This window comes from Ursus maritimus, unplaced genomic scaffold (genome assembly GCF_017311325.1).
Source record: "Ursus maritimus isolate PB19 unplaced genomic scaffold, ASM1731132v1 scaffold_11, whole genome shotgun sequence".
Lineage (NCBI taxonomy): Eukaryota > Metazoa > Chordata > Mammalia > Carnivora > Ursidae > Ursus > Ursus maritimus.
Window position 1 is genome coordinate 56,149,131 of NW_024423453.1, and position 14,705 is coordinate 56,163,835.

The 14,705-nt window shown below is 34.9% G+C and overlaps 1 protein-coding gene across 4 annotated transcripts in view; it reads left to right on the plus strand.

Annotated features, from left to right (window-relative positions):
• CLCN3 (chloride voltage-gated channel 3) overlaps positions 1-14,705 on the plus strand; it is a 92,635-nt gene that overhangs the window by 34,210 nt on the left and 43,720 nt on the right. For 2 of the 4 annotated variants that reach the window (XM_040626434.1, XM_040626433.1), the window contains exon 1: positions 2,726-2,944. The exons of the other annotated variants lie outside the window; for them this stretch is intronic. In XM_040626434.1, coding sequence (XP_040482368.1) covers positions 2,866-2,944 — 79 coding nt within the window. In that variant the 5' untranslated portion in view covers positions 2,726-2,865. Of the gene's footprint in view, positions 1-2,725; positions 2,945-14,705 lie in introns of those variants that run through there. 4 annotated transcript variants of the gene reach the window in all.

A 14,705-nucleotide genomic window follows, 5' to 3' on the forward strand; every position in this document is an offset into this window, starting at 1 on the left:
CTATTCCACCTCCGTGATTTATACACCTCAAAGAGGTTGTGGTTTATCTGAAATCCCACATCAAGTTGAGGTTAGAATCGAGGGTGCATTTGGAAATAGAAATATCTTTCCCTTCTGAATTTTTAAGTCCTTTCTTGTGTTGCCACTTCGGTGTTTTTGTTCTTCAGATGTTCTATTCAGAGTATCATCCCCCTACAGAACCCCCTACCTGTGCCTATAAATTCTTAAATTTGTCTTTTGTTCTCTTTCCACTTGAGCCCTGTGCTGACTGTAATTCAGTTTATTAATCTGATAATACCTAATCTGTGTCAAAGTCCTCTTTTGCCACACCTTCCAATCTACCTTGTCCTATTCTAAAGTCCTTTAGCCTGAGTAATAATTCTTTTACTTTAAGCAAAAGTGCAGCCATGGACCCCTTAAGCATGAGAGATTTGTTTACTTTTGAAAAATTTTTTAACTTTTAGATTTATTTTTACAGAATGAGAATAATTATTAAAAATTTTAATAGTAATTATTTGTTTAAAAATTAAAACAGTGTGGAACTACATAAAGTAAAAACCAAATGTACCATGATCCTCCCCACTTCTACCTCTTTTCTTCCTCAGTGATAACGATTATTAAGACTTTGGTGTATCTCATTCTAGACTTTATACAAATACAATTTATATATTATATATTCTCATATACATATACAGAAGTTTTGTTCTTTAAAAATAATTCAAAATTTTGTACTTACGTTGCAAAAGTTACTTATGCAATATGGTCAGTATATTTTATAGGGAAGGTATTCTTCCTCCTCTAGTTAATGCTAGCCTGCTCTAATTTTTTTTTCCTTTAAGACTAAGTTGTAAATCAGGAAAAACAAGTTAAGAGAGTGCCTACAAATACCAAGGAAACTTAGATAGATTTTCATTTTACATAAAAATATGGAACAATAGTATAATAAAAACTAAGTTATTCAGAATGCTATATGGCATATATTTTTTAAAAGTCTTATAATAGTAGAAATTACCAAAGGACCACAAAGGAAAACATTTACATTTAGTTAATTTGGTAAAGTTAGCTCATTGTCAAAACTTTGCTTGTTTAAAAAAAAAATCAAAATTTGAAAAATACAGAAAATGGGAAAAAAAAACCCCACCCACAGCCTTATAGTAAATGTTAATAGCCAAAATCAGAATTAGGTAGAATATTCCTATTGTAGTCTTCTATCTAGCCTATATTTCTTTCCTAGATTCCCTTTTCCCAAATCTAAGTTGAGCTTTTATAAGGGCTAGCTTTCTCTGAGGTTCAAACTCTTTTTTTTAATTTAATTTTATTTATTTGACAGAGAGAGAGACAGCCAGTGAGAGAGGGAACACAATAGGGGCAGTGGGAGAGGAAGAAGCAGGCTCCCAGCGGAGGAGCCTGATGTGGGGCTTGATCCCAGAATGCGGGGATCGCTCCCTGAGCCGAAGGCAGACGCTTAACGGCCAAGCCACCCAGGCGCTCCTGAGGTTCAAACTTTTTTAAATAGAAAACTTTAACCTGATTTTAAAAAGGACCCCAAATAACTATAATGTATTAGACAAATAGAATTACTCTCTACTGCCACTTGAGTGCTTTCTTTCCCTCTCCTACCCCAGTTCTCATACAAATGCCTTGACTTGGAGTGGACCTTAGGGTCGGTTCATTCAATACTTAGGAAAACAAGTTTTACAGAAACTCTTAGTCCTATGGCATTGCTTCTAACCAGTAACACATCTTAATTTAGTGGCACTGCAGCAACATAGCTATTTCAGGAGAATCTAGTCTGGAGAAATCACCTCAGAGGAACTGTAAAAATGTGAACTCAAATGAGCATCAGCTCCCCCCCTCCCCATGATAGATTGAAACAAAAAGTTACTTTATTTCTGAATTTCGTAAAAATGTTTAGCAAAGAGTCAGTTGGAGTACACTTTGAGACACATTTTACTAAAAGCTTTTTTTTTTCTTGAAGCACAAAATCTTTGTGAGGTAGGAAAAGTAGGAAGATAGGAGAGAGAGAAAAATCTCCTATCTAGTAAATCCTTTTGCATAGTTTCACAAATAATAGCTAAGTCACTTGGTATGTTAATAAGTTTTATTTTCAAAAACTAGAATGTCTTACTAGCTAGTTCCTTGAAGGAAGGAAACAAGAGGCTTCTGGAGGGGATTAGCGAGATAAAACACTACGCAACTGTTCAGTTACTAAATTTTTTAATCCACAGAAGTCTGTAGTACCTTTCAGATAATTACAAAAATAGACTCTTAAAACCAAATCCCTTGAAGCCTTTGGTATATATATAAAAATTAGTACATTTCTATTATAAAAGCATACAATCTTACTAGTATGTTCCTCCCATTTTTCTACATCAGAAATGAAAGGGGGCATTGTCTACATCCAGTATTTCCTTTTCACATTTCCGTATTAAATACTTTGTGTCCCTTATATTTATCTTAAAATGGAAAAGAAAGAATGTTTTTATTGTTTTGCTGTAGTTGCCACTGATGTTATAGAAGCTGTATTGTGAGTGCTTTAAAATTCTCAAACCAGTTTTGTCTGTTATACTTGGAGCTTAGTCATCATCATACGTAGCAGGACCTGATTAAGAAGGCTGTTCCGCCTCTAAGCCTTCCTAGATTGTAGCCACTAGCAACCAGGCTGCAATAATTTCCCTTTGATGACATCATCCACTGTGGAAGAACCCAGTTGCTTCAGCGAGTCGAACTACATACAGTTCTAACCCTCATCAAATATGGCATCTCCCTCGCCTGCTGCAGCAGGGGTGGAAGAAATGCCGGTGTTTTTTTAAGCTAGCGAGCTTTTTCTTTTTCTTTTTCTTCTTCTTTTAAAAAATTCTAATCATGGATGCTTCTTCCGATCCCTATTTGCCTTATGACGGGGGAGGAGACTGTATTCCCTTGAGGGAATTACATAAAAGAGGTAATACCATCCCCTTGCTGTGAATCCTCTGTTGGTATGTTTTGCATGTGGCTGGGCGGTTCTCTAGTTTAAACAGATCCTGGATTGTCCTTTAAGTGTTGCACGATGTTGTTTCGTTGCCCTGGAATGTTAGTGAGGGGCAAATGGAGCCTTCTGAATGGCTCTGTAGTCGTCCCCGATTGTTTTCTCTGTGCAGATTAGTCCTGCTTCAGATCACATCGGACTCAGACTCGGACTCTGACTCCATCTTCTATGTGAAAATCCTTTTTCTGTTTAACTGCGAAAATGAATTAATCCGCTTTTAAAGCTTACAGCTACCTAGAGTCACGTTAGCTCCTAAAAAGTAATGTTTTTCTTCCTTTGGAAAACTTATGTGTTTCCTTTAATTTACACAGAGAAATCAAGTATGTGTCTGTGCACCTGTGTGTTTCAGCTGCTGCCAGTTACCATGTAGCTTTCGCCACCACAAAGTAAATTTATAGTAAAAGCTCTGCTTACATTTTAGAACACTTTAAGATGGTAATAAAGACGAACACATTTTTATACTAATATTTTTCATTTAATATGTATTTCAGCTGATTAACATTTACTACATTGTCTCCTACAGGTATTTCATAAAAATTGATATGATAAAAACAATGAGGGTAATTTTTACACACCAGAAAAAATAATAGTCAATAGTTTGTAAAAACCGGAAAAGCACCCAGCATTCATGTAAATCTTTTGGAAGGTACTGCCTGGGTCTTCATAAAACTGATTACGTGTTAATAAAGCTGCCCTTTTAAAATTTTTCTTAAACTAATCTAAAAATAGACTGGTTGGTAGTTGTTCTAGAAAAAAAATTGAACCTTAAGAAAAATCTCTTAGCTAGATGATTTCATTTATGAGCCATGTTAATTTGAATTACTGCATGATATTATAAATCCATTTTATGGTTTAATGCAAACTTTTGTTTATGAAGCAAATAAGGAAGTCATGATATTCCTGAGCATATTTAGCCTGCTTTATTTAAAATATAGTTTGTATTCTGATAACACCTTTTTTTTTTTAGTATTAAGTTCCATTAGGATTAGAAAATGTTAAGGTATTCAGCAAATATTTATTGATTGCTTTGTGTCTGCTGGACAGTATTTTAGGCTGTGAACAGTTGTAACATTGAATATCCTATAGTATTCTGTTGTTAGTAAAAGCTTACTTTTCAGATTTTGAGAACTATATGAAGATCATGTTAACATATGGTGTACTTTCTCTTACAGAGTTGCTGTCAATAAAATTTCTCTATATAAGTATGTATACATACTTTAAACATTGGGGAAATATCTAAAAGCATAGAGAAGAAAATAAAAATTTCTCATAGTCTTACCACCCAGAGGTTTTTTTTGTTTTGTTTTGTTTTTTTAATTTTTCAGTTCTTAATATGTTCATAAACTCCTTTTTCCTATGTTTTCATCATTCCTTTTCTGGTAAGGATTTCTTTAAACAGGAAGCAACGTGAATGAATGGTGACTGTTAAAATGTCACAGTATTTGCTAATCAGTAATTAAACTGTAAAACACGACAAACTGTGTTTTTCTCTGAGCTATTACAACATCTGTTTGTTGATGGTGATAAACCAGAAAACCTGGGCTTGGGAAATTTAAATTCCCAGTGTTAAGCTTGACAGTCTTTGACAGAACTTATATGGACTCCATCTCTATAGGACATATGCAAATAAGAAATAAGCCAAAGCTTATGTGAGAGTAAGGCATGGTTATTGATGTGGTTATTACTAAAACATAAGCTTTTTGTTTCCCTTGAATTTTCATAAATAGTCTTTTAGGAATCTTGCTGAAGGTCTAAATCAGGCACATTCTTGGCAGCCCAAATAGGTTCCTTATCCCTTGATGAGACTTACCGTAATATAAACCAGTGTTATTTGAAAGTAACATTGTGTCATTGTAATACAGATCAGTCAGTTATTAGGCTCACTGGACTGTACTGTGGTATCCCGATATCTATGGATAAGAGGTTATTTGTTTTCCATAATTTATGACCTATTGTAACCATGGGTCAACACAAAAGAACTGGAGATGTAGAAACACGCAGCTAGCATAAATCAAGAAAACTGAATCAGCTTTCCTATGAGGACAAAATTACAATGACTAGAAATAGCTCTTTAGGCTGATGAAGAAAGAAGAGGCAGATAATCAAAATGTAAAATTATAAAGGATATCAGTGGAGTAAACATGAATCTGTTACTGAATCTCTGAGTGCTAGAGTTAGAGATTGCCTTCGTGGAGTAAGTAAAATTCAGTTCTATTTTTCAAGGTGAGATGGTAAATGATGAAGCTTCCTACTTAAGTGGGTAATATAGAGATTGGAAATGTAAGCAGATTAAACATAGAATTAATTAATATGTTGTTGATAGATTAGAAATTAAGATGGCATTTTAGAAATAGCCATTTTTGAGATAAATTTCCTATGCAGAAACGATCAAGTTTTTTCATAAAATGTCGCTTCCATTATTATAAAGAAAAAAAAATTAAAACTTGGTTCGTTTGGATTGTTAATTTTAATACTTTGACTTTTTTTTTTTTTAAGATTTTATTTATTTATTTGACAGAGGGAGACAGCCAGCGAGAGAGGGAACACAAGCAGGGGGAGTGGGAGAGGAAGAAGCAGGCTCCCACCGGAGGAGCCTGATGTGGGGCTCGATCCCGTAACGCCGGGATCCCGCCCTGAGCCGAAGGCAGACGCTTAACTGCTGTGCCACCCAGGCGTCCCATACTTTGACTTTTTCTTAATTTGTTAATGAAGTTTAAGTAGTTTGGGGAGTTGAATTCTTTTCTTCTACCAGGCCTTTCCTTTGTATTTGATCATTTGGACTTTGAGCCTCCTTTTACTCCATGAGAGAATCTTTAAAAATTATTTGAATATTAAATGTTTCATTCAAGTATTTATTGAGTTCTTGTATATGTAAGGTACTATTAGGTGCTGTGGAGAATGATGGTGGTATTATAGTAAAATTAGTAATAGCTAATACTTAGTAGAATTTACTGTTTGCCAGATACTTTTGTAAGTGTTTTAGGTATATTCATTCATGTGTAACAAATCATTTAATTCCTCCTCATAGACTTGTGACTTCGGTACTGTTATAATCCCCATTTTCCTGTTGACAAAACTGAAGTAAAGAAATCATAAAGAGAAGTCAGGATTCAATCCAGATGATACGGCTCATACTCCAATTATGGTGAAATACTGCTTCTCACTATGTATATCCCTGTAATACTTGGGCGTTTGGAGCCTGGCAGGGGCATAAGAAATCATCCCAAGTTCAAAAACAAAGACCCAAAGCCCAAGGAAGTTAATAAATTTCTAGTAAATGGTATAGAGTGCATGGTCTATGGAATTTAGGGGAGGAAGAGAACAGTGGCCTTTTGACAAGTGCTATCAAAGTAGGCCAAGTTTTCAAGTACACAAGGGCATTTGATAGGACATTCCTGGTAGAGAGGATAGAATGAGTAAATGCTCTGATGGGAGTGAATGCCTAGTATGTTGTTTCCTGATTAGTTTTATCAGTGGGGCAGTATAGCTAGGCAGAAGAGTGCCGGATCCTAGAGGAGCTTGAATGCCAGACTAATGATGGCCTTAAAACACAAAATGTGGGGACTTCCTATTGAAATAAATGTTTGGGGTCTTATTAAGTTTCTGCCTGAAGTCATTTCTTGATACTCATTAGCTCAAACATGTATTTGAGTAAAGCTTTTTTGTTACTGTTAAATAGATGAGTTTTTTCATTTTTATTTCCTCCAAAAAGTATTATTAGTTAGCATTTTTTTCGCACATTATTTGGAAATCATGTGTTAGATGATATTTTTACTGCCAGAGGGTCATTCTGTAGGCTCTTTGTAAATGATTTTAGGATCCACATCCCTACTGTACTTCCATTACCTCTTTTAGGCAACTAAAAAATTAAATCTCTTCTTACAGATTTATTCATCTAAACGTCTGTAAATTAAAAGAACAAATATTCTTTATTTGATGTCAGAAACTCTTTGTATTCTAAAACAGTAGTATAAAAACAAAGCCTTTGTTTAAATTTATTTTGCTCATAGTATCTGAATTTAAAACCTTCAATAAAATCTGGTTCATATTACATTACTATGTCTAGCTCTATTTTCTAAAAATAACTGACATTTTACTATGATTAATTTATCTCACGGCTTGTTATTAAGTGAGAAATGCTTTGTGTATCAAGATTTCAAAATGTGAGCAGATCGCCTGCTATGTAGAGTAGGTTTGTAATTTTGGTTATTTTTGTGGCATTGAGGTCTCTGCTTTGTGCCTACACAAAGCCACAGGAGACTGGTGGCTTAAATTATATTTTAAAGTTTTGGTTTTGTTTTTAAATAAACATGTTTAATTAATAATTTTTTGGAGTCCATTACAACCTTAATTAAATCAAAAAGATATTGTTTCTGTCAGTTTAGGCCTCTTGCCACTTAAAGCAAGTTTCGTTAAGTCTTTTATTCATGTAATATACAAGTTACTTACATTCAGAGGTAATAAATGAAAATGGAATTTGTTTCCAATTATACAGGTGTCTTAATACCGACTTTATCATCTCTACCTAAGGACGTAGGCTTTTTATTTTGGGATTGCAATAGAACAGAGAAGAAAACAGTGATTTGAGTAATGGACTCGGCATTGCTACTGACTGGTTGTGTATCTTTGGTCAGTTTCTTTGGAAATTTGGTTTTAATGTTCAAGTCTTTACAGTTTAAATACTAGTTAAATATGACTGTGGATGGCAGAACAAATTTCAAGAGCATATAGTTTATTCATTTATCCAGTGGATATTTAATTGACCACCTACTAAGAACTTAGTACTGTGCTTGCCGTTACCTTTTTAATCTTTCATTTGGGAGTCTGCTAACATTCTGGAACTTCACTATCACCTTCCATTTACTTTCTCTTCCCTCACTAGGATGACCATTTCTTATCAGTAAGGTCACAGCGGGAAGAAAAAAAAACACAACAGGGACTATACTTCCTGTTCTTAATATACAGAAGAAACTGGGTAGTCAGAATATTAGAATTTTGGGGGCGCCTGGGTGGCACAGCGGTTAAGCGTCTGCCTTCGGCTCAGGGCGTGATCCCGGCGTTATGGGATCGAGCCCCACATCAGGCTTCTCTGCTAGGAGCCTGCTTCTTCCTCTCCCACTCCCCCTGCTTGTGTTCCCTCTCTCGCTGGCTGTCTCTCTCTGTCAAATAAATAAATAAACTCTTTAAAAAAAAAAAAGAATATTAGAATTTTGGATTTCTGCCTGTCTTCCTTCATAATTAAGAAGTGTATATGTTGTGTGTATGGGTGTGTGTGCGTGTGTGTGATCAGACTTTAAATGCCAAGGATCACAGCTCCCACATCTTTTGAGATGGACTCTAGACATAATGAGTACTAGTCTTAGTAAATAAATGTATACCTACTTTTTCATCCTAGCCTACTATTTGGCTGCTCCCCTTGGAGAAAAGATGTAGGCTGCTGAGCATGCGTGACTTTGAAATTTACTAATAAGCTTAGTTTAAGGGGTAACAATTAGGTACTTTTTTGTTTTCCAGTTCAGTTTAGCAAATATATATTGAAGGCTAGTGGGTGGGAATAGAAAGGTTTTTTTGTGGAAAAGCAGACAGTTTTATTAATGTTTGTATTTTAGTTCAGTGTTTGTCAAATTGCAAAATTTTAACTTGTTGGTCATGTTAATGACCATGAAATCAACTGGGTTGTGACTAGTATTAAAAAAAGAGAAAGAAAATAGTGAAATATGACTGTATTTGCCAAAAAGTAAGTATGCTAAGCTTTGGTTTTACTTAGGTCAATATCTGTATACTTTTCTCACTATGTCGGTGAGAAATGTTTCTTGCTATGGGCCACAGTCACAAAAGTTTGAAAAGCAGTTTCTAAGTATACACCTGGAGGGGCAGTTAGCTTTCCCTGGGGTAAAGGTAGGCTTCTTATGGCCCAAAATGAATCTGGAACAACCTGACAATGAGAATGGGATGTGTTATTGTCATGGACCCCTGCTAAAACATAGAGACGTGAGTGCTGGTAGCAAAGCAGTGCCCGTGACTACTATTGCAACAGTTTGTCAATATAGCATTTTAAATAATATAGGACAAGTGGTCTGGAACCAAAGGCAAAGAGGGATGATAATGAAGGGTAGGATTGCATTAATCGTCTGAAAGTTAAGTGCACATGCACAAGTGTTTTGGGAGAAGGCACTACCCCAGTGTTCTTAACTAGGGGAGAAGAGTGTCCACATATAGTATACATATGCAGGCAAATTAACCATGAAATTATTTTTTAGTCAGTATTCCATAGTGGTAAGAAATGCCTTTGGAATCACACTGCTTGAATTTGAATCCCTGTTAACTACTTCATAGATGTATGACCTTAACTCTCTGTGTTTTGTTTTTTTTAATTTATGAAATGGAGTAATACTTATTTCATGGGGTTGTTGTGAGGATTAAATGAGCTAATATATGTAAAGTGCCAAGAACAATATCCTGTGGGTCAAGTGCCAAGAACAGTGTAGATATTTTGGTTTTTTTTTTTTTTTTAAGATTTTATTTATTTATTTGACAGAGAGAGAGAGTGAGAGAGGGAACACAAGCTGGGGGAGTGGGAACAGGAGAAGCAGGCTTCCCGCTGAGGGGGGGAGCCTGATGCGGGGGCTCAATCCTAGGAGCCTGGGATCATGACCTGAGCCTAAGGCAGACGCTTAACTGAGCCACCCAGGTGCCCCTGTAGATATTGTTTTATTGTTGTTAGATACCAGATAGATAACAGTGTCTGACTTTTAGGTATGAAAGATTTTTTAAAAATTCTGATGTAGTCTAGTTTATCTGCTGTTTTCTTTTGTCACTTGTGCTTTGGTGTTTTATTTGCAAAACCACTGCCTAACCCAAGGTCATAAGTATTTACTCTGTTTTCTTTTAAGAGTTTTATAGTTTTAGTTAGCCCCTTACGTGTACGTCTGTGATCCATTTTGAGTTAATTTTTATGTTAGTGTGAGGTACAGGTCCAGCTTTATTCTTTTGCATGTGGATAGCCAGTTGTCCCAGCACCATTTGTTGAAAAGACCAACTCTTTTTTGTTTAGGTTACAGATATTGGTAAATGAATTTTTGTTTACATAGGTATGTATGCATTTTTGTACATAATTGTTTATAGATAATCATTTTCCATAATAGCAAAAAGGAGGAAACAATCTGTCCATCTGTGGATGAATAAAATATTCATGAATGAATAAAATAAAAAAAATAAATTTTTTGTATTGGGGTTAATACAAAAAATTACATATTATACGATTCCATTTATATAAAATGGCAAATAGGCAAATTCATGTAGGCAGAAAGTAGATTAGTAGTTGCTAGGGAATGAGGGGGTAGAAGAGATATAAAGTTTTACATCTGGGAAAAAATAAGACAAAATTCTCTTATCAATGAAGTTATTTTTGCAAGAAAACTGCAACTCAGTTAACAGCTCATTGATTAGATAATTTTTTCCTGCTTACTGAGCCGTTCTAGTGTTGGTGATACTTGAGCTACTGAAGTATTGTTGGTGATATTTGAATTACAAAATGTCCATTTCATAGAAAGATTGGTTATTGACCATAGATTTTAGAAATGTGTTTCTGTGTCCATACCAGCTGGACATAATGAATTAAATTATCTATTGAAAAATCTACAGAATTTTAGCTTAATATACAATTGTAGAAGAGCTCATTGTTCAAATTTGTAAGACATTCCCCCCTCCTCTTTGTATTTTGTCAATCTTCACGTTAAAAGTAATACCATATGAATAATATAATGCAGCCTGGTGAAGTTTTAAATACCAGAATATTTGAGCAGAAACAATAACTTGTGTTTGTTGATTTCCTGTTTGTTGGATGTATTATTAGATATCTTACATGATTTATCTCCAGTTTACACATCATACTCTGAAAGTGGGCAGAAAAATCCAGGTACCTCCAAGAGGTTAGTAAGTAACTTGTGCAGGATATAGTTATATAGCTAATAGGTGGCAGAGCTGGAATATGACTTCAGGCCTTTCTGATCTCCAAGTACATTAAGGTAATGGAATTTCTCTACTAGGTCACTCTGAAAAGAAGACAATCTTTTTTCCAGTCCTCCCTCCGCAGACATTATGTAATAGAAGGGTAATCACTGGCATCTGGTAGTCAGACCTCCAGAAAAGTTTTTCATGTTTTTCTTAAATTTGGCAACTACTACTTTTGGATTATACTTTCTTACAATCCAATTAGCAACAACTATCCTATATCCTTTTGAAGTTAAGTCGTTGAAATTAACAGACCCCCAGTGTCTTTGTATCACAGTGCTCAAGATTTACATTTCTTTTTTTTAAATAATTTTTATTTTGTTATATTAGTTACCATACAGTACATCCCCAGTTTTTGATGCAGTGTTCCATGATTCATTATTTGCGTATAACACCCAGTACACCATGCAATATGTGCCCTCCTTAATACCCATCACTGGCCTATCCCAATCCCCCACCCCCCTGCCCTCTGAAGCCTTCAGTTTGTTTCCCAGAGTCCACAGAAGATTTACATTTCTAAGAGAGTTTTATCAGTCTAACTTGGGTCATGTGCCTTTTTCTTAGCTGTGGAGGGGAGGACACCTTGATCGAGGCTCTTCCTGAGAATGCATGCAATAAGGGATAGAAGTTTCCTGAAAATAATTGGGTTCTATTACAGAAAGAAAGGAAAGGGGTTTCTAGGTGGGTAGAAACAATAAGGGACCATTATACAAAGAAAAGTCCTAATCGGAAGACAGCTACTGGTTAATGTGGTTATTTTATGTTTGGAGATATACCTGGTTATTGATATTCAATATTTGGGTATGTGACTGAGAAAAAATGTTAAGAAAAAAGTTAAAAATTTAAAAATTGGGAAAGAGGATGACTAGTTAGGCTCACATAGGTTTATTGTGTGTACCATTTGTAATGCAAACTAACCCGGAGGTTTAAATTACAGTATGTCACAGCAATTAAAGTAATCTGAAGTACATTGAAAATGATATGCATGTGCGCTTAATGATATGAGATAGTTTTTAGAAAGTATGCTTAGTAATGAAGAGCTTGTAAATAAGTAGCTAGTATGATCTCATCTATATTTTTTCGTTATAGAAAGACATTAAAGGCTGAAGCCAGTTGCCAGTGTAACTGTTACAACTTTTGTTTACTCAATTCCGTCTCCTTACCTCCCTAGCAAACCTTATGTAGTCATGTAAGGATTGGTTCTTCATCTATTTTTTTTCAACCCGTGTCTTATTGCAGAAACTCGAAGCCTTTTTACTTAAAGCCTTTTGAAACCTAGTAACCTGTCACTTACAACTCAAAGATACTGGCTTTTAAAATTTTGCCTTTTCTGTTGATTTTAAAAGCCTAAATTTGACACGAAGCCACAATAATGACTCTTGTTTTCTGTGCTCTGTTGTGTATTTCTTTTCCTCTGGCAATAGAGGCCTCACTGAATTGGTAGGAGAAAAATGTGTGGAGAGGACAAGGAAATAGTGCTGGGTAAGGAACCTTGATTAATATTTTCAAAAGGTATTCTGGTGCACCTCCACTGCTGTCTTCACAGATAAGTAAACACAAGCTGTATGTGCCTTGAGAAATGGGAAGGCCAGGCTAAATCATGTCATTTTGTGTTAATAGAGTGCAACTATAAGGAGAGCATTTACTGAGGACAAAGAAAGGCACACTGAGAGAAATGTGGCCTGACCACCTTTATTTCATCCCATTAACGTCTTTGTCTTATAGATTTCCCTTCCAGATATCAGCTTTAGGAAAGCCGTATTACAATTTTCTAATTAACTAACCCTTGAAGTATTATTTTAGGAAAGAGAGATGTACTTTATGTACAAATTCATGTATGTATGTAATTTGTGCTTGTGGCATTACCTACAAGATATATGCTTCATTCATGCATAAGATAAAGTTGAGACGTGAAGCTGGATAACTTGTACTGTTTCTTATAAACATTTTATTAACACACATAAATAATTTATTTGTATTTATCTCATTTTAATATATCTAAGTTAAATTTATGCAAATCTTGGTTGCAGTGAACTATACGCAAAGAAATGATACATTAGGAATATTTTATAAATATTGTTACTGTTAGGACACATTATACTTTTAAAATCACTCCTGATGTGGGATATGTAGACACTTCGATGATCTTGTCAGAAATGAATGTCCCCTACCCAGTTTAGAGTAAGATAGAAATCCTTTTTCTCCTTCTTCATACTACTCAGATTTCCATGTTTGGCAGAACAAACCTATAAAAGAAATATATGAAATGTCATACATACTGACGTACAAGTTTGAATTTTTTTAAAATAGCCAGCTGATTCTTGAATTTTATTTAGCAGTCCTTTTGTAATAACAGATTTTTATTAGTTTTTTCAATATTCCAGTATTGATCAATTTATTTTTCTATAAATGTCATTGAGTATGAACTCCTTTCACATCTTAATTCTTTCATAGAATTTCTTTATAAGTTTTCAAATACACAGTTAAAGACAATATGCAATAAAAGATCATACAGAAAAGCACATACATGAAAAGTTATACTATCCTGCTGCAGTATTTTATTTTTTGTTATTACAGTAGTATTGACTCTGTTCCCTATGCTGTACTTTCCATCCCTGTGACTTACTTATTTTATAACTGGTGGTTTGTTTCTCTTAATCCCCTTCACTATTTTATCCATCCCCCACACCCCCTTCTCCTCTGGCAGTGACCAGTTCTGTATATTTATGAGTTTGTTTTCTGTTTTTTGTTTGCTTTGGGATTTAAATTCTACATATAAATGAAATCATGTGTTATTTCTTTTTCTCTCTTTTCTTTTCTTCCCTTCCTCCCCCCTTCCCCCTTTCCTTCTTTCTTTTCTTTCTTTTTTTCTTCTCTTTCTTTCTTTCTTTCTTTCTTTCTTTCTTTCTTTCTTTCTTTCTTTCTCCTTCCTCTCTCCCTCCCTCCCTCTCTCCCTCCTTTCCTTTCCTTTCCTTTCCTTTCCTTTCCTTTCCTTTCCTTTCCTTTCCTTTCCTTTCCTTTCCTTTCCCTGACTTATTTCAGTAAATATAATACCTTCTAGGTCCATCCATGTTGTTGCAAATGAGAAGATCTCATCCTTTTTCATAACAGATGAGTAATATTCCATTATGTATAGATACTAAAATTTCTTTATCCATTCATCTCTTCTTGGACACTTAGGTTGCTTCCATGTCTTGGCTGTTATACATAATGTAGCAATAAACATAAGGGTGCCTTTATTTTTTCTGAGTACCGTTTTCATTTTCTTTATGTAAATACCCAGAATTGAAATTATTGGGTCATATAATTTTTCTGTTTTTAAGGTTTTGAGGATCCTTCATACTGTTTTCCAGTGGCTGCACCAATTGCATTCCAACAGTGCATGAAGATTCCCTTTTTTCCACATTCTCACCAACACTTGTTATATTTTGTCTCCTTGATACTAGTCATTCTGACTGATATGAGGTGATACCTCATTGTGGTTTTGATTTGTGTTTCCCTGATGATGAGTGATGTTGAGTTTCCTTTCATGTGTCTGTTGGCCATCTGGATGTCTTCTTTGGAAAAATGTTGATTTAGGTCCTCTGCCCATTTTTTTTTTTTTTAAAGATTTTATTTATTTATTCGACAGAGATAGAGACAGCCAGCGAGAGAGGGAACACAA